The sequence below is a fragment of the Rattus rattus genome, chromosome 2, assembly GCF_011064425.1.
Source record: "Rattus rattus isolate New Zealand chromosome 2, Rrattus_CSIRO_v1, whole genome shotgun sequence".
Taxonomy (NCBI): domain Eukaryota; kingdom Metazoa; phylum Chordata; class Mammalia; order Rodentia; family Muridae; genus Rattus; species Rattus rattus.
The window spans coordinates 37,373,245-37,399,096 of record NC_046155.1 but is presented as its reverse complement, the minus strand read 5'-3'; the positions used below and the strand labels follow the sequence as shown (position 1 = coordinate 37,399,096).

General features: G+C 40.7%; 1 protein-coding gene across 3 annotated transcripts in view; it reads left to right on the top strand.

Moving 5' to 3' along the window:
- Positions 1-25,852, top strand: part of Pcgf5 (polycomb group ring finger 5) — a 117,496-nt gene that overhangs the window by 76,817 nt on the left and 14,827 nt on the right. For 2 of the 3 annotated variants that reach the window (XM_032891883.1, XM_032891882.1), the window contains exons 3-8: positions 9,180-9,276; positions 10,268-10,323; positions 10,430-10,489; positions 13,197-13,345; positions 16,762-16,860; positions 19,609-19,698. In XM_032891883.1, coding sequence (XP_032747774.1) covers positions 9,180-9,276; positions 10,268-10,323; positions 10,430-10,489; positions 13,197-13,345; positions 16,762-16,860; positions 19,609-19,698 — 551 coding nt within the window. Of the gene's footprint in view, positions 1-9,179; positions 9,277-10,267; positions 10,324-10,429; positions 10,490-13,196; positions 13,346-16,761; positions 16,861-19,608; positions 19,699-24,897; positions 24,958-25,852 lie in introns of all 3 variants that reach the window. The other variant, XM_032891881.1, reaches the window with a different exon arrangement.

Genomic DNA, 25,852 nt, shown 5'->3' with positions numbered 1-25,852 from the left:
ACTAGGCATAACAAATTTAAAAACTGAAATTATCTTGTATATTGATGTCTGATAAATAGGGACCAGAATGAATTAGAACCAGTACCAGTATTGAACTGAGGTCAGAGCACATAACAGAAAACCATTAATGCTAGAGATAATGGTAAATAAAAAAAACCCAGCATACAGGTTGAACGTAAACTGAAGAGCTACAGTCTAATATTGTAGAAAATATTTCTTTTGGATTTTTTGAAGAATCTTAACAATTGCTGATGCTTTATACATACTGATTTCGACAGACTATTATATAAAAAAAAGTTGAGTAATCAAAACTTTCTTCATTAGAATACATAGTTGCCAATTGAGAAAACAGTTCCTGTCGGGATGGGTGTGTTTTTATTGTTGCTGGTAAGCTCAGAGTTTCTTCACTTGCTGTGTAGGCTTCTTTCTGACTTGACCACCGTGATACAGTTGTAGGCCTAGAATCTGGGCTCCCTTTAGTATCCTAACCCCCATGGCTTCCTTTTGTCTGCACATAATTACTGAGTCTGTTGTTGTTTAGATTCTGGCCCAGATACTTGGGCTGTAGTAGGCAGTAGACTATGCAATAAGTTAAGTAATAAGTGTCTATTAGAAGGTTGTCATTATCTGCTGTAGATAAAGGGCAGGTCAGACTGAGTTCTAGGCAGAGGACATACCAAGATCAAAGACTTGACGGTGTGAGTGTGGCTGCAGCATTGAGTGGATGGAAGCCCAGAGATGAGGTGGAGTGGCTGTGGGCTACAGGTTTTGCACAATTAAGGACTTGGGTGGGTTGTAATTAAAAGAGTCCCCTGAACTATTGTAAGGACTCTAGAAATGTCAGGATCTTACTGCAGTATTTCTGGAAAGAGATGGTGGTGCTGGTAAAATGTTGGATTCAGGATTCATTTGAAGGTAGACCCACACTTGCTAATGAATTGAAGACTGTCAGCATATAGAGCACACATAAACAGTGAAGCTACGAAGGAAGTGAGCGTGGATGCAGGATAGAATACCAAAGGGCACTCAGTAGCTTTAACCCAGGAGAAAGTAAAGAGGAGCCAAGGGATGGGGGACTCTGGGACTTAAGATCAGGGTTGGCTGAGCTTCATGTGTTTGCTAAGTTAGGAAGAACAGATTTAGCTGTTAAGATCCTTTTAAGAGCAGTTTAAGTGGATGGAAGGAGATAAAATGTAAGTATATTTGGGAAGACAGCAAGCTTTTACTTTTGTAGTTTGACTGTGAATGATATATTTAACTCTTGTAATACTAGAAATTGAACCTGAGTCCTCAGAAAAGCTATGCACGAAATCTACCATTGAGATACATCCAAACCATGTGAAAGATAAGTTTTGAGAGGGGAAGGGGGATATTACTCAAATTTCCAGGTTATTGGCAAAGGAGAACAAAGCAATGGAGCAATAGCTGGCAAGGGATATAGAGTCAACAGAAGTTCATTACAGTAAGGAGGTGCCATGCCTGTGTGCTGCCTGGAATCTTTAGTAGGGATTTATATATCCTGAAACAAGTGTCAGGTAAGTCATCAGTGCATAGGACTGAAATTACAGACCTAGGTCCATGAACGTTTTGAGAGTAGGTTGGAGCACAGAGTGGAGGTGCTAGTGGAGGAGGACAAGTTCTGTTTGATGCCATTATTTTCTTTCTTCAGTAAGTAGAAAGTGAGGTACTCCGTGAGGAGTGAGAAGGGGGAACATGTGATGGGGTTGTGGAAGAGACCCCAAGCAGCACAGTAGATTTCGGGCCTTGAGTACGGCTGACTGGCAGATGAAAACCCCACTTTGAGGTTCATGCTCATAATCGATGGTGAGATCCGTCAGCATGGTTTTATGTTTTTCTTCACGATGCCCAGCCATAACCTTGTAGGATCAGAGTATATAGGGTCTGAATATAATCAAGATTCTGTTTTAGTTGAGCTAGTGTAACCAGAGAGGGCATTTTTTTGTCAGCCTTTTATTATAATAAAATACTTAAGGAAGGCAACTTAGAAAGGGGGGTTATTTAGCTTACAACTTGAGAGGTTCAAGGTTAAAATCCAGAACCTATCTAGTGTGGCCTCTGGTGATTCTGCAGATACCATCACAGTGGCCTAACCACTTACAGAAGCAAAAAGTCAGACCTCAAATCAGAAAGCAGAGGCTCCAAGCTGGCTCTTGTTTATCAACTATCTTTAGGAGTTAGAGAAAGGACTGAGGGAGCTGAAGGAGTTTACGGCCCCATAGGAAGAACAACAATATCAACCATCCAGATACCCCAGCGCTCCCAGGGACTAAATCACCAGCCAAAGAGTACACATGGAGGGACCTGTGTCTCCAGCTGCATATGTAGCAGAGGAAGGCCTTGTCTGTCATAATGAAAGAAGAGAGGCCCTAGTGCCAGGGCAGGGAGGTGGGAGTGTTTGGGTGGGAGGAGGAGCACCCTCATAGAAGTAGGGGAAAGAGGAATGGGTAGAGGGGTTGCAGAAATTGGGAAAGGGGATAACAGTTGAAATGTAAATACATAAAATATCCAATAAAGAAACTCCTAATGAGTAGAGCCACCTTCCCTTTCAAAGGCAGTGCCTCCAGCCATGCAGAGACCTCGCTCTAGGCTCCACCTTTAAAGGATGCACTACCTCCTGCATTGTAGCACAAGGGACCAAGCCTCTGACATACAGATCCTTAGGGAGCAGAGCTCACCCAAGCCATAGGAAGGAGGCACAGGAGGTGGCATGAGAGCACATGTATCTGTAAGGACACTTTTGATTGGTGAGAAAAGTGGTGACACTGCCACATGTACTGAACTTTACCTGACTCTTCCCACTTGCATCCACTCACGGTTGGTGCCACCTACGGAAGTGTCACCTTTGCTGCCTTCCTCAACCGAGAAGGGGCTCCTTCCTACTCCGTGCATAAAGCTGAGTCTCTGCCCTGAGCTGTTCAAAACCTCTCCCGTGATGCCTGTTCCTTTGTTCATACAACTGCCTAGGAAGCAGGAAAGACTAGAATGCTATTCCCATGTACACCATAAAATTGTTATCACTGTAGGGTTTGAGGAGGGCAGATGCAACAACACGGATAAAACAGGAAGCAAATTGTAGCTGCTGGGGAATTTTTAATTCTGTGTTATTTATGCATGTAGGAATATGTGTTACAAGAAGCAGGAAAGATACCTCTTCTGCATATAATTACAGTCTACTTACAACCTGTTCGCAGATAAAGTCCTCAATACAAAAACTATGAAAAATGTTGCCCACAGTAACCTACAGGATTAAGATTCTAGTTCGGTGGTGGAACTAGGAAAACATAGCACTGCAAAACATAAAGAAATAAAAAGGTTGGCTCAAAGCCAGACATGGTTGTACAGGTTTAACCCCACACTGGGAGTGTAGAGGTAGAACCGACCCAGGACAGCCAGAACTGCAGAGGAGACAGATTCTGTTTCTGTGTTTGGCTGGTTTTTCTTTTGTTTTGTTGTTGTTCTTTTTAAAGAATGGCACTTTTAATGATACCCTCAAAAAAGAAGGGGAAAGTGTTTTTAAGTTGGCAAATAAGACCAGTACACCTAGCTGTTTCTAATGTCAGCCCTTGGGCAGTTTAATAGATAGAGTGTTACTACTGGATGGTAATGTTAAAGATATGAGATAAAATCTGATTATTATTATTATTATTTTATGGGCAGTAATGTCAAAATTAATGCTCAGAAAGAGAAATCTGAATTACCTTGTGCTATCAAAGCTGGGAAGCTTGGGCTCTGATAGGTAAGAGATGTGGGTAGGCTGTACATCCAAGATAGGCCAACAAATTGCCTTGTACCTGTTGTGTAGATAACCCTCAAACCATGAAAATAAGGAAATGGAGTAGCTCTTGGATAGTTCAGCCGTGAGATCAGTGTGTAATAGTTTATCAAAGCAGTTTTTTTCTTTAGAATGATTGGAAAGAGACTGAGCTGACTGAGCCCAAGAGGTGATACTGAATGTACTGAACATGAAGTTTAGGAAAAGGTGTCTAGTGTTAGTTGATCTTGGACAAGAACCTACCCCACCCCACTTTGCCTCACAAAAAAGAAGTGTCCTACATGAGAAGATAGTGTTCATGGAGGTGAATCAATGTGTCTTAAACATCACATCTGAGTTACAAAGTAGAGATGGTTTATAAGGTATTTACCACAAAATGATAGACATTCCAACTCTAGTGGCATGCTTACCTGCTATGGCTGTTTCAAACCAGTCACAGTCTGATAGTATTCAATACTTTATGTTAATTACATTGATTCTGACAGTTTGCTTATCCAGGAATCTAATTTATAGAAAGAACTCACATTTAAGTTACCAGACACTATCAACTAGTAATTACATTTGGTCTCCATAAAAACCAACTAAGGTGGGGGTTGGGGATTTGGCTCAGTGGTAGAGCGCTTGCCTAGGAAGCGCAAGGTCCTGGGTTCGATCCCCAGCCCCAAAAAAAAGAAAAAAAAAAAAACCAACTAAGGTGGATATCTTTTTAAAACTCCCTTCTACACAGGTAGAAATAAATAATTTGTCTAGTGACTGGAGTGTGTGAGATTGAGGTGTGGCAGTGTGGCAAGGCTGTCTGGAGTAACCGTGCTGCACCGCTTTGGCTTCTCTACTTTGCACCTAACTCACGTGCTATTCGACTATATCTTGTCCTGTGATGGTGATTTCTCCTCAGGGTTAACGAAGTGCTTATGGTTACAGTTTAGCAGAGAGCTGAATCCTAGAGTGGGGCAATCTAGTAGATTCTAACACCGGAAGGTGTTTGTGGCCAGCTTCTGCCCACCATTCCTCATCTTGGATAGTGTTTTCCAGTTACCTTCTGGCTACCCTGGTGAGGGGGCTTTGCAGAGTTAGTCTTAGGGCGATTGAATTAGTCCAGAAGGGAACCTGCAGATATGTTCTTTAAAAACTGGTCCAGTTTGTGCTGCCCATCTCAATTTAGAAAAAACTGTATATGATACCATAATAGCCTGTAAATTTTTATATTTGACCTAAAGAATTCAGCTAGTATTTTTTTCATTTTAATTATGTTTCTGGTGAGCTCATGATAAATTAAGGATACAAAGTCTTACCTTTTGAACATTATTCAGAGGTCAGTTGAGTTAGCCAGGAGAACTGATGAACATTCACAGAGCTTGGAATGAAATCTTTACGGTTCCTTAGTGTGCTTTATTGCTGGTTTAGATTTCAGTTTATAAACTAACCCTCACAGGTAGTGTCCTGGTGATGAAGTTTTTCACCACCAGAAGCCATGTCTCACTTCTTCCCCTTGTCACTGAACTGCAGGCCTGAAATCCCTCAAGCTCTAATTTGCGTTGTAGAAACATGGTGCTTGTTTAACACCTTAGAAGATCCAACTGGAGGTATATTTCCTAGAGTTTTGTTTCTTAAAGAACAAATATGCTACTTGAAAGGCCATTTTATTTATGTTGTATGCTAAGAGAAATCTAAGTCCACAAGTTGACAAGTACAACTCCCAAAAATAGTGAATAAAGTAGTCTCAGTCTATATTTTATAGATTTGGGGGGGTGGTAAATTAGCAGCAAGAGGTATATCATACAGTCATGCATTGATTTTGCAATAAACTCTGGACTCACGTCCTGCCCTTCACCATGTACTATCTTTATGGCAGATAGTCTTCAGGTATGAGGTCGAATACTGACTACCCAATTTATAGAATTGTGGTGAAAATCAAATTATTAATGTATCTGATTCAGTGATTCTCAGCCTGTGGGTTACAACTCCTTTGGCAAATTTCTGTGTCTAAAAATATTTACATTATGATTCATAACAGTAGCAAAATGACAGCTATGAAGTAGCAACCAAAGTAATTTTCTGGTTGGGAGTCACCACAACATGAGGAACTGTATTAAATGACCTCAGCGCTGGGAAGGCTGAGCGCCACTGATGTACTGAATCGCATTGACTAGAATGGCTGGTGTGTGTAATTCCTCCCCTATATTGATCACAATGACGGCCATCTAGCTACCACCAAGCCATAGAGGATTAGTGGGATAAAAATGGGGCATTGTTCTACATCTTAAACTTTTCTTTTTAAAACTTATTTTAGAGTTTTGATTATATTTAATGCTAGTTTTGAGCATTAACCTCTAGAAAGAGATTTTCGAATTCATGTCCTAAAGCCTGCGTTTTGGTTTTAGTGCCACCGTTCATCAAAGCAGGCCCTCAGAAGATGCTCATTTTCGTTTGCACAAATGAATAAAGTACCATATCTCAGCTGTCCCCGTGGAAAAGAAACTCGCTCCTCGGTGGGAGTTTCAGTCCCTTTAGAGCAGTACTCTTCAGCAGAGAAGACTGTGATCCACAGCTAGGCATGGTGGCTCTTGCCTGTAGTTTCCAGCTGTTCAGGGCCTGAGGCAGGGGAATGACAAGTTTAAAATGTGCCCGAGCCATACAGCAACTTAAGACCACTCTGAGCTACTGAGACTTTTGTCTCAAACTAAACCTTTAAACAAGGCTGGGGACACAGTGATGTAATACGTACCTACCCTGAGCAAAGCCCCTAACCACTACCCCTGCCAAAGTAGCCTACGTGTGTAATTTAAAAATATCTAATGTGAGGACAGGGCTAGCGAGGCTGATCTCCATGCGCTCAGACTATTGACAGCACTGACTTGGTGGTTCACAACCACCTATTACTCCAGTTCTAGGGCATCTCGTGCCTTCCTCTGGCCTCTGCAGTGCACAGTTACATGTAGACAGCACATCCATCTGCACAAAATAGTAAACTTAGAATATCTTATGGCCACATTTAAAAGGAACACATTTAGCATTGAACCCAGTATATCTAAAATACCTGTCATTCCAATGTTATAAAAATTATTGGTTATTTTTGTATTAAGTGTTTTAAAATCTAATGTGTATTTACAATTACAGCACAGCACATCTCAAATTAACCACATTTCAGATGCTCAGTGACAGCATGTGGCCAGATCTAGACTTTAGAGGGTATTCCTCCTCAGCACTCTGAGTGCTGCTGCTGCTCTGTCCATAAGCAACTCAACACACCTGATCTTTAGAACTCTGTGTGCCTGTGGGTGCTCGGCCTGACTTCTCTTCGGTCAGCTGGCTACTTTAGATTGGTGTCCCGAGAGGGTAGGGTCTAACCCTTCCTGTCTGGGCTGCCCTGAGGAGGATTTGCTGTGGGCATGCCATGTACCTATGTTTGGTCAAGGCTGGTAGACAACCATGGATTGCTGAGTTCATGGGGTGAATCATGAGGATCAGAGCTCCAGGTATTGATATTAACTGATATTACTGATATTAACAGTATCAGGCTTTGTCAAAACCCTTTACTCCTGTTTCTCCCCTCCCACCCCCCTCCCCCTCCCTCCCCTCTCTCTTTCTTTAATTTCAGAGTTAGCTAGTGACTCTGGGGAAAGAGCACACACCAAGAATTTTCTAAAGAAATTCTGTCTCTGTTTTCTGCTCAAGTGTGACTTCACAAGGCAGCCTCTCATATTATTTTGACTTTTGAGCAAACATTTGAGAACCCTTTGGGGTGTGGTGCTCACCTGTAATCCCAGATATTTGAGAGATGGAAACAGGAAGATCAAAAATAGTGAATTCAGAATCAGCCTGGGCTACCTGAGGCCCTATATCAAACAATTTTTAAAATAAACTCTTTAGGGGTCCATATATGATGAGGAATGAAACAGATACTTCTCTAGTTTACATTGAACTAACTTGTATTATCTTAGTTTTAAACATGCTTTCTGATGTTGTCTTTTCACCTAGATTTCAGATTTACAGTGAGTAGGTTATGATCCCTAACGTTTGGACTGAAGAGAAATAGTATGGGACTTAAATGCCCTCATCAAAGGACACAGAAAGACCTGTTGATTTCAACTTCTTATGAGGCCTACCCTGATCATTGCATCTACACAACTGCCAGACACCAGGGCTCTGTCTCTACCTTCTTAAGGGGAGGGCAGATAAGGCTACCACTTATCACTGGCTAAAATCCCCATGCCTTTCCAAGCATGTAACACACTCCTTAAGGATGGGAACTTTGTCACTTACTCCTGCATTGTCAACTCCTAGTGTAATGCCTGCCATTCAGGTCATTGGGTAAATGAACAATTAAAATAAGTGATGTTATTTTCCATATTCACCAAATAATTTTAAAATTAAATGCCTGGCACTGTTCTTGTTGTTGCTCTAGGCAGTGTGTTTGATATGCTGAGTTTTCAGACCTAATCTCAGTGGTAGGAATCTTCCCGTTTGCTCTTGACCATTTAGATGACTCTCCTTCTGTCAGAGTGTGTGGGATATACGGAGAGGAAAGAGAGCAGCTTGGAGTGCAGTTGTAAATGAAGGGAAGCAGGTCTGTATCCAGAGAGACGTGAAAGAACACTCTGGAAAGGGAGCTACTGGGATAGGGTTGGATTGCAGTTTCATAGTTGAGGTGTTGAGATGTTGTAGAAGACACATTTGGTCAGAGGTAACAGAAACTTAAGAAAAGCTAAAAGGAATTCATGACTGCAGAGGTTAGAATTGTTGCGAGGAAATGTGGGCTGTGTTGCCATATGGCTCTGAACTTCTAGTCTTTATTTAATTACCCTTGTCCAATTCTTGGTCATTTTTCCAGTTCACCTCTTGTGCCTTTGTGCCAACATGACACCATTTCCTATACATTGTCCTTTGTGACACAGTGGCACCTGGGACTACAAACTCAGCATGTTCTTCAATGTCCAGAAATTCTATGGTAGCTGCTGCTTTGTCCCAGGAGCCACCCTGGTGGTATAAGCAACCCAAACGTGGAAAACTCTGAAAGGTTTTGTTTTCCCCAGGCTGTAGATGAAATCTGGGGCCTCACAGCCGATACACTTCATCACTGAGCTACGAGTCTATCCCCTCAAGCTTATTGAGAACTATTTATATTGCATTCAAATAAATTGTTAGTGAAGGAAATAAAAGCAAAACTAACAAATTTTACTTTTCTCTGTCCTGCTTTTTAAGTAAGAAAGACCCTTTTCTGTGGAAAACACATTTTTATATGAGTAGAGTGTATTGTTTATAAGTATATTAATAAAAACAATAAGTAAATTGGGATTTTCTTTTGATATTGTGGCAGTGGGCTTTGATTTTGGTGGTGTAATCCTAGAAGTTTGTAATTTTAGCCTACTCTGTTATCTCTTCCTAGTCTGTAAGACCTGTATTGTCCAGCACTTTGAAGACAGCAATGATTGTCCAAGGTGTGGCAACCAAGTTCATGAAACAAATCCCTTAGAAATGTTAAGGTAAAGAAATATATTTCATATTTGTCTGACTGTAATTAATTGTGTACATTTGAGAGCTTTATTGTTTATTATGCTCTTTGAACACATTTTAGGTCTTAGGCATTTACAGTTTTTTCAAAGCATTTTATTTCATTTTAAAATCTTTTAATAAAAGTTTTAAATAAGGTTACATAATATTTAGGAAATGTATCTGCAATTAGAATGGCAACTTTCTCTTGGGATTCTCAGAGTGACTTTAGTATTTCCAGATGGAGGTGAACTAGGTTGGATAAATGTATTATAATAAAATTATCAGTAAAGTAATAGTAGGAAAAATATGTGCTGGGAAGAAGAGATTGACAGGTGATGGGACTAAAGAAGGATGGTGTGGGGTGATTAAGAAGAGATGGGACACTGACTGAGAAGGAAGAAGTCAGTGCTGCATGACAAAGCACACCTAAGGTAATGCTCCTTGGCAGGCACCTGGCTCTTTACCACTGGTATGGCTTAGTGAGCAATCTGGCCTAAGCGCTGCTCACTCCTGCAACTCTAGGTAACTACTGTGTTCTGCCACCTGTTGGGATGGCCTGCCACTGGAGTGATTGAGGGCCACCTCAGTGAGGCAGTGAAGCTCTCCCCTAACTGGTCTACATGGAGCACAGAAATGCAGTGCCCCTTAAGACCTAGGCTAGGTCCAAGCTCATATCATTTGTCCAACACTCGTTTTGGTGTAAGCAGTTTTTCAGGGCAGTCTTTATGCCTGGGATTGGGAAAGGTGGCAGAGGCGGAGAGTGTACACCCCAGAAGGCTGAGAACTTTGGGACTATTTTCCCCATCAGTATACCACTGGAGGAAGGCTTCTAGAGTACGTGTACTCTGTATTCAGGCAACAGTGGTAGTGAATACACCAAGTTCCTCTCCTGTGTTTCACAATATGTATAAGAAATCATGAACTGTTTGCATATTGGGTTTTGATATCTTTATTGTTTATCCTGCTGCCTATCCCCTGAAGGCTAGATAACACGTTGGAGGAAATCATATTTAAGCTGGTGCCTGGACTACGAGAGCGTAAGTTCCCTTTGGATTCTATAGACCTCTTGTTTTTGTGTTTTGTATTTTCATTAAAGATTTTATGTTTCTATGGTTTTGTTTTTCTTCTTCTTCTTCAAATTAGAAGAACTTCAGCGTGAGCTGGAATTTTGGAAGAAAAATAAACCTCAAGAAAATGGGCAAGGTAAGTCTGTGTTCTGACAGCTTCTCTCGTTGTTCCTGTTTCTGTTATGTTGGTAGAGTGATGTCTTTCCACACTCACAGTTTTCGTGTGCAAGACTCGTGCAGCCCTACGTGAGATTTTATCTAAATCTGTGTAGAACTGCGTGGCTCCTCTTGAAGGTAATTGGAAAGAGGAAATTGGACTTTGGAGAGAAAACTGAATAGGTAATAACAGCAATAGTTCCAGAGCAGAAGAAGTCTCGTAGTGTGCACCTCGATCGTGAGAGCGTCTCAGTTTTACTTCACTTACAACGGCACTTAGGAGACAGGGGTGAAACGTGGCCGAGAGCCCAGTCAGGATGTTGTGCTCCGACACTCTGAAGGGAACACAGGAGGAGTGCCAGTGGTTCCAGCTTAGGTCTTGGATCTGTCAGCAAGGGTCTCGTGTACTCACCAAGATGTTCCCGTCACCAGGCCCAGCGTCCAGGTTTTTACTCGGAGACCTGGGTAATAATTAATAATTTCAGCAGGGTCGGGAGGGACAGAGACAGACACAGAGAGGAGGGAGGGGAGGGAGACAGCATGAGTGCACTGAGTGAATACTCGCCTCAGTACTGTATGTGATCCTCAGACGTCACGTAAGACATGGCACATGGGCCAGCAACATGCTCGATGAGTGGAAGTATGTGCACAAACTCTGGTCCCTTAGTCTGTCTAGATGTTGTCCTCTGACATCCACATGTATACCCGCACACACAGTTTGTATGTAAGCACTGGGAAGGCACAGATAGGCCAATCTCTGGGGCTTGCTGGACAGCCAGCCAGAGCTAATAGGTAAGTTCCAGGCCAGTGAGAAACCCCACCTCAAAAATACAAGGCAGATAGCACATGAGGAAGAACATCCAAGATTGACTCCTGGCCTCCATGGACACATGCACACACATGCACACATTTACACACAATAACAGCAGGGATTTTAGCAAGGTGGACATATTAGTGGCCAGAGAGTGGGCTGTTAATATGTATATTATCCACAAAAGAGGTATCTAGTTATAAAGTAATATCATTTTTCCATGTTTTGCACATAGACTTCAGGATTCTAAAATCAAACCTGTGTATATGTGAACTTAGTCTCCCAGTTCACGTATGAGCTTTTATGGGTTATAAAGTCTCATAAAATCAGCACCAGGTAAGATGGCTGAGAAGTGCTGGGTCTCCTTCTCTCCTGTATAATGGGATAATGGCTTTGATAGTCAGACTTAACTTGTAGAGGGGAGGCTTTCCATAGATCTAGGCTTGCTTCCTCAAGACAGTGTCTGTGCATGGGTTCTGTGGAAATGAGCCTGGGAAAAGCAGCCATGTTCCCACTTTGTTAGGTACAGTGGAAGGCTTTCACTGTCTTGAACAAACACTAGCCTCTCATTGGTAGGGAACTTTATAAATGTACTTCTTGGCTGGCTGATTTTTCATATTTGGGTTAGGTACATAGATTTCATCTGAAAACAATCCTTAGTCTTACATAGTCACATATTTCATTGACTTCCTCATCCTATACTTGCCCTCTTGACCTTTCCCTGTACCCTGACCATAATGATGAGGATGGTAACTCTCTGTATTCGTTACTTTCTCATTTCTGTGTAAAATGCTTGACAAGAAGCAACCAGGAGGAGATGGAAAGGGAAGGAGAAAGGAAGCTGATTACTCTGGCTGACAGTTCTGAGGCGCTGTCCATGATAGGGAAGGCATAGGAGCAAGAGCAGGAGGCTCCTGGTCACATTGAATCCATTGTCACAAAGAAGAGACCAGGAAGTGGATCTGGGCAATGAAACCTCAAGACCCACCACTCCCAGTGAACCACTTCCTACAGCAGGGCTCCCCTCAAGGCCTCAGAATCTCCCAAACAGCACCCATTCAAGCACATGAGCCCATCGGGAACCTCTGATTGTCATTGCTACCCTAGACTAGCACACTGCATGTCTGACACACAGTTCAGGGTGTTCCATAAATGCAGCAATAAATACAGTCGTATGCATGTAACATTGTAAATAAATTTTGTTATATGAAGTATATTCAAATTTTCTTAGTTGGAATTTTTAACATGTTAAGTGGCTACGAAGCATGTTTCTAAAATCTAACTACTTTTCTGTAGTTGGTTTTATGAATAATTTGAAATTCTGAGAATTTAAAGAGGATACCAACTTGGTTTTAATTTGAACACATCTGTTACTGAATTAGGAAGAAGTTTGTATCCTAGTTGCCTTCTCAAGTGTTAATCACTAATTGCAGTTTTTGTGACCAAATATAGTCGATCTGGAATCTTCCAGTGTGCATTACAAAAGTGAGAAGATGGCTGTTTCTTTTCCCACTCACATTTCCACCAAACCCACCTAAGACACTGTAAGAACCAGACACTTAGCTCAATGACACCCACCCCACATTAAAGACCAAGTCCAAAAATATTTTAAAGGATAAAATAGGAAAAAGAAGGTAAAATTCAGAAACCATGATAATGAAATGTCTATATAATCTAGGAATCTTACATTTTTTTAAGTTTCTGGTGGCCTTTGAAGAATGTTGTTGAGTTTGTTGGAGGGTTTCAGAAACTATGAATATTCTCAGTTAGTCTTCAGAGAAGTTCTGAAGTTTCAGGTTGGTTGTTGTTTTGGTGAGTGCCGTGTTGTTGCTTGACTTTAAACTTGGGGTTACACGAGTCTTCTTCAATTACACAGACGAGGTTTCGAAGGTTGACAAATCTAAAGCAGATGAAGAAGGTGATGAAAACCAAGATGATAAGGACTATCACAGAAGTGACCCACAAATCGCTATCTGCCTGGACTGTTTACGAAACCATGGGCAGTCGGGGGACAATGTGGTGAAGGTGAGCGAGCAGAAGTCGTTTCTTTGGCCGTTCTTGTTGATGTGATGCATTCCTTTGCAGTCCATTCTCTAAAATTCAAAATCTGGGGAAGCCAAACCCTTGCTTTTCAGGTACCTTGTTCTCCCACCCCAGCCAGCCCAGGCCAATGCCACCATCTAGTGGCTAATATTTAAGATGCAGCAGCCAAAACCGATTGTTCTATTTAAGCAGTGTCTCCAACCTTTTCATGAATTATCTTTAAATCTATCCTTTTGAAAGGCTATTTAGTTTTACTTTATACGTGTAGGTGGCTTGCCTGCCTGTGTTCCTGTGCATCGTGTGTATGCCCAATGCCAGCGGAAGCCAGCAGAGGAGTGGGAACCCCTGCAGCACAGATGGCTGTGAGCTGCACTGCGGGTGCTGGGAATGGAACCTGAGTCCCTCTAGGAGAGTGCTGTTACCTCTACCTCCGAGACATCTCTCCAGTCCTAACCAAATAATATTCTAGTCTTCTACTTTTATTTAAAACTCTGTAAGCCTTATGTCGTATCTAATATATTTTATTAATAGAACAGTAGGTTTTTAAGTAAAGATTTGTTATCAAGTGCCTATGAGTGGATAAAATCCTTAGGACTTCCATTATTTTCTACATAATCCTCATTCCTCATCCTGTTTCCTGTGTCTGACTAAATACTGCTCTGACTCTTCAAGGATCTGAAACCTCACTGCTGTCTCAATGGTTTGTGTTCCTTGGTTTTTGAATATTATCTAGTGTGTCCTGGGTTTTTAGTTGGCAACAGCTTCCATATAAATACTCACTATTGTAGCTCTTATGTCAGTTTTTGTCACTTTGTCCAAGCACACGTTAGTCACTGAGGGTGCTGGTTTTCTCTGCACTTCGTTTTATCTACAAGTTCATATTTAATTTTTTTTCTAATTTTCTTCATCTGTGCTGTGCTAATCTATAGGTCTTTTGGGTTGGATTTTTTGCTATTATATTACTAATAATGGTACTTTATATTTGGAAATTAAAAACAAATAATTTTGACTTAGATTTTCATTCTATCAGCATCTTGCAGCAATGAATATGTTTGAGTGTAGTAAGCAAATGAATTCATTGTGTGCTAATGATGTGATTAGTAAGAAAAGACCTGTCATTTGAGACACATGAGTAGTTGCTAGGTGGGGTATAGGAACAGGAATATAAAGTAACTGCTAACTGCTCGTATGTAAAGGATTTCTTTGGAGGACAAGGACATTTTTGGAATTGGATATTGTAACTGTTGAACAACTTTAAAAAACTACTAAACTTCCTTTTAGATAGTGACTTTATGGTATTATATTTTAATTTAAGAAGTTAAAATCATTCTTAATGATTACTTGTTAATTACTCTGATTGGTAAAAATTAAATCATAATACTAAACACAAAACTGAAGAATGATTGAGTTGTATCCTAGAACTGTAAGTCCCTCTGATCTTACAGGAGAGACCACTGCAGATTTTGTATTTTGTCTTCAAACTCTTCAGAAACCAAGGAAAACAGAATCAGGGGCCTTTATTTTATTGGCCTCTGACAATTACTGACCCACTTCTGCCTGTAAAGTTGTGAGTTTGGGCACCTCAGACATGTGCACTCTTACATCATGGCCTCAGGCAAGCAACTTAGAAAGGAGGCATTTCTTTCTTAATTCTGCACTTTCTGAGTTGGACAACAGGACACAGAGGCACATATTGTGCCATGAGAAGGGAAGGTGACATTCTTGAAACAGAGCATTCTTCTTCCAATATTTCTGCAGATATGCAGATATGCAGATAGACCAGAAATACTGATCCTTTCCAAAGAGCAAAGCAAGGTAAGGTTAGACACAGATTCCCCCAGCAGTCTCTTGTGAGCCCCTGGTGTGTACCACAGTGCTTCCATTTTCCAAATGTCAGCAAGGAGATGAGAAGAAGCTCTGTTCCTACTTCCTCTCCACCATCCCGTCTTCCACCCAGCCACTGCTCATCCTCGCCCTCTTTCTAGCCGGCTGTACACAGCCAGGAAGCAGAATAAGTTTCATTATAAAGTATTCCTGGAGAAAGTGCTCATTATTTTTATATTCTAAGTATTCTCAAATCAACTTTTACATAATACAGTAGGAATTTTGTTAGATTTGTGTCAGACTATTAAATTATGAATTTTAGAAACACTCTTTAGTCATTTCTTTAAAATGTTGCCTAAACTGTTACTTTGACAACTCTGCATTATTAACTTGTGGGAGGCTCTGAAGGTCAGTTGGGTGGGACTCTGCTCAAACTTAAAGAGCGAATCAGAAGCACTGTCTTCATATAGGAGACACATCAAGGCATGCAGAGCTTAGTGATGTACAGTGATGCGGTAGGTAGCCTGTCTCTAGGGAATGCTTTTCCTCATCCCAGAGCCCACACTGCACAGCTTGCAGGTGCTAAGGCGGGCTGTGGATGGAGCAGATGCCTTTCTACAGTATCCAGGGCTCTCCCAAGGCTCTGTAGACTACCACTGTCTCTGAAGTTCCTGATAGGTTCTCCGCACTTAACACGTGCGGAACTCAACTGCTTTCCCAAGTTAATCATTTAATATTGATATTTTGTGTCCTTTTACTTTAAACTCTGCTTTCTTTATAGAAAAATATGTTAAGAGAAAAAGATTGCCTCCTTGACAGGGTTTTGCCAATTCATATACTAAGGCTTTCTCAAAGAATGTCATGTGAACAATAGGCTGTAGTTAGGAATTACTTAAGAGAATTCAAAGTTTTTGTTTTGCATTTTGAAAATACTCAAAAAACAAGGGGTTGGAGATTTAGCTCTGTGGTAGAGCACTTGCCTAGCAAGTGCAAGGCCCTGGGTTCGATCCCCAGCTCCGGAGGGGGGGAAAAACACAAAAACAAACAAAGTTAATTGAAAATACTCAAAATATATAGTGAAAATCATGCCTTTGGCTTTGGTTTGGTTTCATTGGTTTGGATTTGATTTGGTTTAGGTGGGTTTGGTTTGGTTTAGTTGGTTTGGGGTGGGTGTGGTTTGGTTTAGTTGGTTTGGGGTGGGTTTGGTTTGGTTTAGTTGGTTTGGGGTGGGTTTGGTTTGGTTTAGTTGGTTTGGGGTGGGTGTGGTTTGGTTTAGTTGGTTTGGGGTGGGTTTGGTTTGGTTTAGTTGGTCTGGGGTGCGTGTGGTTTGGTTTAGTTGGTTTGGGGTGGGTTTGGTTTGGTTTGGTTTAGTTGGTTTGGGGTGCGTGTGGTTTGGTTTAGTTGGTTTGGGGCGGTCTGATGAGACTGTCTCACTTTGCAACCAGGCAGAATCAAATTCATCCTGCCTCCTTCTGAATGCTGGGATTAGAAGTATATACTTCCATGACTGGAAAGGCTAAAGGTTTTAGTAAAAAACAAATCAGAGTCTTTAATTTGTCATTTTTTTCCTTTAGGGTCTCATGAAGAAGTTCATTCGCTGTTCTACACGAGTTACTGTAGGAACTATTAAAAAGTTTCTGAGTTTAAAACTAAAACTTCCAAGTTCTTATGAGGTAAGTAAAATCATATCTAATTGTGACTTTGATGACTCTGATCTGTACCAAAATTCTAGCAAATGAAGTAAAAAAAGAATATATTCAAATTAATTTTTATAGAGAATGTTTATTTTCATGTTTAAAAATTAAGCTTTAGAATGTAATATTTATGTAACATTTTGTAACAATGTATCCCAAGTAAATCACATTGATGCATTTGTAACTAAAGGATATATTTGTTTTTTTAATACTCACAGAGCACATCTAGCTAAGTGAGTTCTTTCTTTTTTACAGTGTCAGTGTGTCTTTTTTTTTTTTTTTTCTTTTTTCTTTTTTTTCCGGAGCTGGGGACCAAACCCAAGGCCTTGCGCTCGCTAGGCAAGTGCTCTACCACTGAGCTAAATCCCCAACCCCCAGTGTGTCTTTTAAAATACGTCACTTCTTAGGGTTTTTTTGTTTTGTTTTGTTTTACTGTTTGACGGCTTTATACATTTATATAGTGAATTTGAGTCACTTTCCCATCCACTCCCTCTTATCACCCCTTCTCCGGTTAGAACCCTTCTCGGTGCTCCTACCTCTGAACTGTTTTTGTTTGTCATTCACTGAGCGAGCTTAGTAAGGGTTTCTTACCTGAGCCTGAATTTATTTACTGGTTATTTACTGAATCTAGGACAGCTCACATTGGCCATAGCATCTCTTCCCCAAGCAGCTATTAATTGGCAATAGTCATCCAGCATGTTGATGGGGCTCATGGACTCCTCTCCCACCTATGATGAAGTGTTGCCCCTGCCCAGCCTTGTGCACGTGGATAGCTGCAGCTGCAGGAAGTGCATTAGTGCGGTGGCTGTGTCATGTCCAGGCAACTTTGTGCTGCCCACCTCCCTGTCCTCTGATTCTTAAGTCTTTCTGTCTGCTTTCCTGTGATGTCCCCTGAGCCCTGGAGGACACAGCACGAATCTCAAGTGGCAAACAGGAAATGGATCCCAATTGCCCAGTGGTGAGCTGGAGCAAGGGCCAGTGTTCAAGCGCACTCTGGAGACGTGTGACTTTCACCAGACTCTCAGTCTGTTATTAAAAGAGAAGGGAAGTGTGAGGGGATTTAAGCACAGACCCTGACAGACAGATGTCTGTATCTGAGGAAGCATCTAAGCTTGAACCTAATGGACGTGTCTTGTGTGACTGATGACTAGTTTGGGTTAATTTTTTTTTTTTATTAGTTTGGGTCTACGGGTTCTTAAAAATTTTAGTTACAAAGCTGGAGAGATGGCTCAGTGGTTAACAGCACTGGCTGTTCTTCCAATTGACTGGGATTCAATTCCCAACACACAGGCAAAACACCAATGCACATAAAATAAAAACTAATAAATCATTTTAAAAATTTCAGATACATAATGCTTATATTAGAAAAAAACTGAAAGTGTCAGAGCCCACTGTATTTGGTAAACATAAAAGGTAACTTCTAGATAACATCTATAGTGAAAAATAGTGACATTTTATACTGTATGGTATCCTTTGTTTTTTTGGTTTTTTTCTTTTTTCATGTAAAAATACCATGCATAGTTTTACTTTAAAGTCTGGTTTGCTGAGTTAATTTTCCTGTCTTCAGGAAGTTACCAGAGGAGAGAAAACCTTTCTCTGCCTCACTTCTGCTGTGCACTATGGCCCTTTTTAAATGATTCTTTGTCTGTTTCAGTCAGAGAACTTGTCCTTTGCTTTCTTTATGAGATATGGGTTGGTCTCCCACTCTGCTGCCCAGTGTATAGGAATGTGAGTTAATGACATCTCGGAAGGGTCCTTAACAGCAGTGCTAATGGGGACTGGTTGCTAATGACTGGGTGCATCCTGCCGGATTAGAAATTACAGCTTTGCTTATGCATTTGTTTTACAGACAAGAGAAAAAAAGAGTTGTCTACTTTTAGTAGTTAATAAAGTTCAAAGTTTATATATCAGGATAAAGTATTAAAATGTCAATAATCCATATATCTAATATAATTGAGACTATATTTTATATTAGACTTCAAGTTCAAAATTATAGTCTATATCTAGATAGATACAGAGTATTTAAAACTCATTTTCCCTTCCACCCCTGAAATAAAATCTTAACTAGTTTCTTTTACTAGAAACTAGAGGACTGATTTATAGAGATCTTTGATACAACATTCTTTATTTATGCTTTGTTGCATTAGTGAATCACGAAGTTTTTGTGGCCTTTTGAAGCTTTAGGGCTGGTTTCTTAAAGCCTAGAACAAAAGGGAGACCTTGCAGTACAGTTTGTTTTGACCTTTCATACGTGTATGCACAAGCACATCAGAGAGGCCGTGAGCACATGCACCTGTGCCATAGTTATAAAGCCCTATCTCTTTGATCCAAACTAAGGAGAAGGTAAAACTCTTTTTCATCTGGGGATTCTGAGGATTCTGAGATGCGGATTTAGAATGAGCTTACTACACTTTTCTTCTCATTCAGTAAGAGTGGTCCCCACATATGTCTCAAACCTGTAGAGCTGTAGAAACATGAGTCAAGATAGTTAGCATTGTATTTATAGATTGTGTATCAACTTGAGATACAGTTATGTGGTACAAGGTAAATGCTGTTTCATATTGCATCTGAACTATTGACATTCTGTGACAGTGGGTTTAATAAAAATAATCAGTGTTCTTATAAAATTGGTACTTTTATGTTGGATCTTTTGAAATTTGAAAATTTATAAAAACGTACAAATTTGAATTTTCTATGCATTAATATATTTTAATTATTTTTTTAAAGTTGGATGTGCTGTGCAATGGTGAAATTATGGGAAAGGATCATACTATGGAATTCATCTATATGACAAGATGGCGACTAAGAGGAGAAAATGTAAATTGCTTTTTATTTCTCTATGTGTATATTAGTTATATTTATGACATAATTCAGATTTAACAGTATTATTTAGGGGCATTAAGAAGTTAGAAGCACTGGTTTGGAAAAAAGAAGAAACGAGTTCTTCTTTATTCTCCAGCACTTAATTCCCCCAAGCACAAGACCAGTGTCTGTGTTAAATATTTTGAAGGTGAGTTGTTGGTAAGTCCAGCTATAGGTAAGTCCAGGATTTTGCTAGCCTGAGAGCAGAGGAGACGTGTACTTCAAGCCCAGTGTCTGCTACAGTGCGAAAGTGGGAAGTGGGGCCAAGTAGACGCCATGCTGCCCCGAGAGCAGACAGCACCAGCAGTCGGTAAGGGGGACCAACTGTTGGGGTCAGGGTGGGATTGCATGATCCATCACTCAGAGTAATGTGAGGTCTGAGGAAAAGGGATTTAGTGGGGTATGTCTTTGCTTAGGTTAACTGTTGAGCTTGAGTCCACCTAAGCCAGGAATGTTAGGAAGTATGGGGCACCCTGCATACCGTGATACAAGCCGGTCTGTGGGAAGCAGGAGCACTGGCAGTGCTGCCAGAGTCCCCTGGTGAGCTGAATGATGAATTTATGAAGACCGATGGCAGAGCTGCAGGAGCTCGCACTCACGCTCACCCAGCAGACGTGAACCGCGATGACGTGCGTTGCCAGTACGTCAGGTGTTAAATACTGATGTTTCTCCCAGGTTTATGTAGATACTGTAGAATTTACAAATAATGAGGGTTGTCATGTCCCAGTAGTTCATGAGTATATTAACTTCACATAAGTAACATCTCCTGAACTGTTGGAAAACCTCCAAAAATCCTCGTGTTATATGTTGGCTAAGATATTTGTCTGGTGATAATATAATAATACTGAACACCTGAGTTCTTAAATCAGAGGGGTTTTGTTGTTTTCCTATCTGGGTTTTCACATGGATAAAAGTCTTCTCTTTGAGGCACAGTACTCTAGCCACAGGCAAAAAACCTCTCAAGACCTGAAGGGAGAATTACTTTCTAGTGTCAGTCACTTGCTAGTTGTGTGTCCTTGAAAAAGAAAGAATGCATCAGACTGCATTTGGGTTCATCTTTTTAAATATAATTGTATTGCATAATAAAGTGCCGTGTTTATAGGCTTTAAGGGCTGTTTGTATGTTGCTTCCGTTTAACTTTTACGTGTAATGTTCATATGCCAGGTGCACACTCCAAAGGTAAGTCTGCAGTTAGGAAGCAGATGCTCTAATGCTACGGCAGTATTTCTGCAGTAAACGTAATTTTGGTTTTCTTTGCTAGTTCAATGGGCATTTCAGCATGTGGGTGCTAGAACTCGTTATTTGTAGATAGACCAGCCTAACGGTCATTCACCGCCCTTCCCTAGGGCTCCTGTCACAAGGGCTCTCCCGACCACCACCCACGGTGTTCATTTCATTTGCATGCGTCTGGATGTGAGACGATTTTTTGAAGGAAGAATGTACTATTTAGCCCAAACTAGCCTGGAGCTCACAGTAGCACAGGCTGCCTGAGACTAATACTCTCCTGCCTCGGCCTCATTAGAAGCATGGGCCAAGAAGCTTGGTGTTGCCCATTATTTTCACGTGAAAGCGTGATTGTATAAGCCTTCTACTAACAGATCGCCGGGCAAACCAGTCTTTATGCACCTAGGTTTCTGAGCACACATTTCTGCAGTTTCAGGTTTTAGGTTGAGATATACTTTTATTAAAGATTTTAAATGGGGCCTGAAGGGATGGGTTGTTCTTCTCTAATCCTGTTTTCTGCTAGTGTTCCCTGTCTGTAGTTTTGGATTGGTCACCCCATCCATACCAGCAGGAGGCTGGGATGTCTACAAATTCAATACTCTACTGCTGGCATTGCTAACTCGCTTAGCCCTCAGATGTCTGAGTTTGTTCCTGCTCTGATAGCTACTGTATGTTCTCTTACTTGCTTCTAGAACTCTGTTATAGTGAGTATTCTAGTCCACTTGGAATTGATTCATTCACACATAACAAGATTAAGAATCTGAAATACAGGTTATTTTTAAACCAGAAATACAGTTAATTGAACAATCTAGACTGGTCTTCATTATTTGAAGATGCTGCTGTCTTTATCTGCACATGCACATGTGTATACACACATCTATGGATGTTTCTAGGCACTTTTTAACAGGCATTATTCTGAACTGTACATAATGCAAGTTTTATAAAACTCGTGTCTGAAACCTTTCAATTGTCCGTTTTCTTTAAAGTCCTAATGTGTCTTACATAGGGCCAGTAGTCGGCCTTCTACATTGCTTTATGTGTATATTTGTACCAATGAGACAGAAAGTAGATTTCTAAATGATGTTGCACTGCTTTCCCTGTTCTCTCAGATGAGCTTCAGAACGGCTTTGTGACTGGCACTGGGCTGTATTTCTGGGTTGCATTGGCTATACTTGGCAACTTTGCAGTTTTCCCTTCTCATCTGTGTTGTGGGATGTTTGCTTGTGAATTCTGCACTCAGTCAAGTTTGTGACTCAGGGTAGCTTCCATTCCATTCACCATGGAAGAATGGTAGTCCCGAGTCTCCATCTGAGTCCTTGGCTTCAGACCAGGGTACTCCTCCACACCTCTGTCCCTCCCTGCTGTTTGCTGCCTCTCAGGGCAGTCTCAAGGAAGTGCGGCACCATCCAGCTTCTGTGCTCGCACTTCCCTTTTCCCAGGGCAGCTCCCTCTTTATCTTAGTCCCTTTTAGGGAAGGTGAGCATACTTCCTAGACTTTGTCTCCATCAAGATAAATTAATTTTAAATCTTTATCCTTATGAATTAAAACAAACATCTGGTCAAACAGCTGCTGTACATTTTATAGTTACCAGTATTTTTGCTTGAAGGTTGCTATGCTGAATGTTGGAGTTGATCTGTTGTTCACTAGCACGGTGAATGTTTGTCAGTAGTACTTCTCAAGTCTAGTGCAAATACAAACAGGAACGATAACAAAGTACAGCTCTACTCGGCTGGCTTGGGGCAGGCTCAGACTGATTTCTAAAGAACTCCACTCCTATGTGAACACCTCGGATATTTAAGATCTGTGACCAGGTTTCTTCTGTGACTTCTATAAGTTGAGAGTATGGAACTGTAGATTCCTCTGATGTTACCGTCAGACTGGTATCTCTCTTGAATGCCATGCGAGTGGGCAGAGTTTTCTGAGATAGAAATGGAATCATGCATACAGCTAGCAACTTTGTTCTCCTTTGATAATATGTATTAGAAAACAATTACATTTTGAAGACATTCTTTTTCATATATTAGTACAATTCAGTTTGTGTGACCAGCATAGTTTAATTATTTCTTTTGGTGGACACTGAGGTTTTGTTTAATCTTTAACATTACAAGCAGTGCTATATCTATTCCAAGGCATGGACTTTGCAAATGCACAAGTGTTTCCACTGCCTAGATTGCTGGGTTTACATCGTGAGATGTTGTCAATTGTCCTCAAAAAGGTTTCATAAGTTATAGTCATACCACACATTTTCTAACTTCTTGACATTCATATTAGCAACATAACATTTCTGTGAGTGTTCATATTCATTATCCTATTAATAATGAGTTTGTCTTTTCTTGTTGACTTCTAGAAAGTGCTCATGTTTTCTGAGCACAAACGTTTTCGCTATAAATGCTGTAGCACTTTTTTCTCCCACCTGTGCTCTGCCTCCCTTTTTTCCTGTTTTGGGAATCCTTAAAATTGTGATAGTTAACCAGAATTAATATTATAGCTAAAGTCCTTAGCAGAATGTAATCTAATAATGTAAGAAAGTACGTGTTAGACTACATTGCCATAGTCTACTCGCTCACACTAAGCAAGAACTGCTGTCAGCAGCTTTCTGCTCAGCCTCAGCCTTCACTGCGGGCCATGCTCTTCCTGCCCACCTTTTTGGGGTAGGGCGAACACCCTCAGTCTACCCAGCTGCCCTTTCCCAGTGCTCCTTGCTGCTTCTGCCTCCTCCCGCAGCCTCAGCCACACTCCAGCACTGGCTTAGGAAAGCAAACACACACACCTATTTTGACTGGTACCAAAGAAATTAATAGGAAAAAATGTAATTAAATCTGTATTTTTATTAAATAATTTTTGCAGATTGTATAGTCAGACAAAATATGGCAGGTTAGAGTTGGGGCTCCATCTGAGTCAGTAAAGGACAGCAGTGCAAGGCTGCCTGAGAGCACGGTGATGAGCACAGTGCAAAATCAGGACCAACTTCAGAGAGAAAACTTGTGAAAATGTATAACTTTTAGAGTAGATCCTTAAAAGTCTCCTTTGGGAAATTAAAATCTTTCTGATTAATGTAAACATGTATTGTTTTTAAGATTTTTATACAAGTGCTCTAGCTTCATGTATGCCTGGTGCCAGAAGACGGCATCAGATCTCTTACAGATGGTTGTGAGCCACCATGTGGTTGCTGGGAATTGAACTCAGGACCTCTGGAAGGGCAGTCAGTGCTCTTAACCGCTGAGCCATCTCTCCAGCCCATAAACTTATCTTTTGATGTGTTTAATTTTTCACCTATTTATACATTTATTTTTTTTCCGTTCAGAAGAGTATGCAGTGTTAAATATGTGACTAACTTGAAGTTTAGGTTGTGTAGCTATTAAGACTGGGATCTGAATATCATCAGATTCAGGATGATATTCAGGATGATATTAAAGCAGGCGTGGAGACTGAGAGTCTAGCCTGGCCAATAGGAAGTCAAAGAGCAATGGCTCAGTCCCTTAGGTTGAATGAAGTTCTGGGTCCACTCCGAGCGCTGATCTTAAATAACGCTGCTCTCAGAGTAGATGAAGAGGAGACACGGGAGAAACTGATCTGAGGAACAAGTAGGGGAAAGATGCCGGTACCCTCCATCCAAGAGATGAGGATGCCTCAGACACTAGCATTCAGAAATGAAATGAAAAAAGGTAGGGTACCATTTTGGTAGTTTTAGAATATTAAAAAAAAAAAAAACCTTCAAAGACAATTGTTAAAGTTACTTAATACTAAAATTTACCAGTCACCAAGTTATTAAATATTCCCCCTCAAAAAAAAAAACCTCTACCATTCCTCAGTGTTTATTTAAATTATAAATGTTGGCACTTAGGTTTGAGTTAAACTACTTTAAATAACAAGTTTAAATGTGTCCCGTTGTGGCTGCCTCTTATCTGATGGGTTCGTCTCCTCCGCAGTTTTGCTGTCTGAACTGTTCAGCCTCGCCAGTCTGCTCTCAGGATGGCACTTTGTATCAGGTAAGAGGCACTCAGGACGGTACATGTGGCCATCACAGTGCTCTGTGCTGACCACTCCCATCCCAAACTCAAGGTCTCAGACATGTTACTTTGTAAAAGCAATTTTTAAAGTCTTTTTAAACTCAAATAAAAGTTCTCCCATTATTTTAGTTCTCCTGAGTTAATCATTTTACTGAACTAAAATTAAAATTATGTCTTAACAGCTATCATTTATGAATGCAGAATTTTAGCCCTTGAGACATCGCTAATCTTGGCCCTTGAGATAAAATGTCAAATCGAATGACTCTAAATAGGAAGCATCAGTAACTCTGAGTGTGAGCTGTGCCCAGCCAGCCCAGCTGCTGCTGTGGGACAGAGGGGTGACTAAGGAAAGCTTGTCTAATAGAAACACGTTTTAGAAATTTGGAGGATGGGCTGGAGCGATGACCCTGAAGTTAAAATCTACTCTTTGAGACCCAATTTTGATTCCCAGCACCCATGTCAGGTAGCTCCTAATTGCCTTAACCCCAGCTCCAGGGCATTTGATACCCCCAGGCTCCACAGATACCCCACTAGTGTATGAGTGCCCACACATGTTTAAAAATACGTTTTTAAAAATAAAAGCGTCTGATGCAGGGTAGTAAAGCATTACTGTATTATAAGTGCAGAGATAATGCACCCAGTCTTAATCTCATAGATGAGTCATAGTATTTTTAAAAAGTAATCTTTTCCCCAATAATTAAAATAATCTATCTAGTTTCTAGTAGTCAGTAACTAATAAACTTCAGTATTCCAGTTTCCAGGGTGAGACAAATTAGTTTACTTTGTGACTTAAAAGAATACTCTAAAATCACTAAGCAGGAATTGTAATGAGCAGTATATTTGGAATTTTGCTTAGTCTTGATGACTGCTGTGA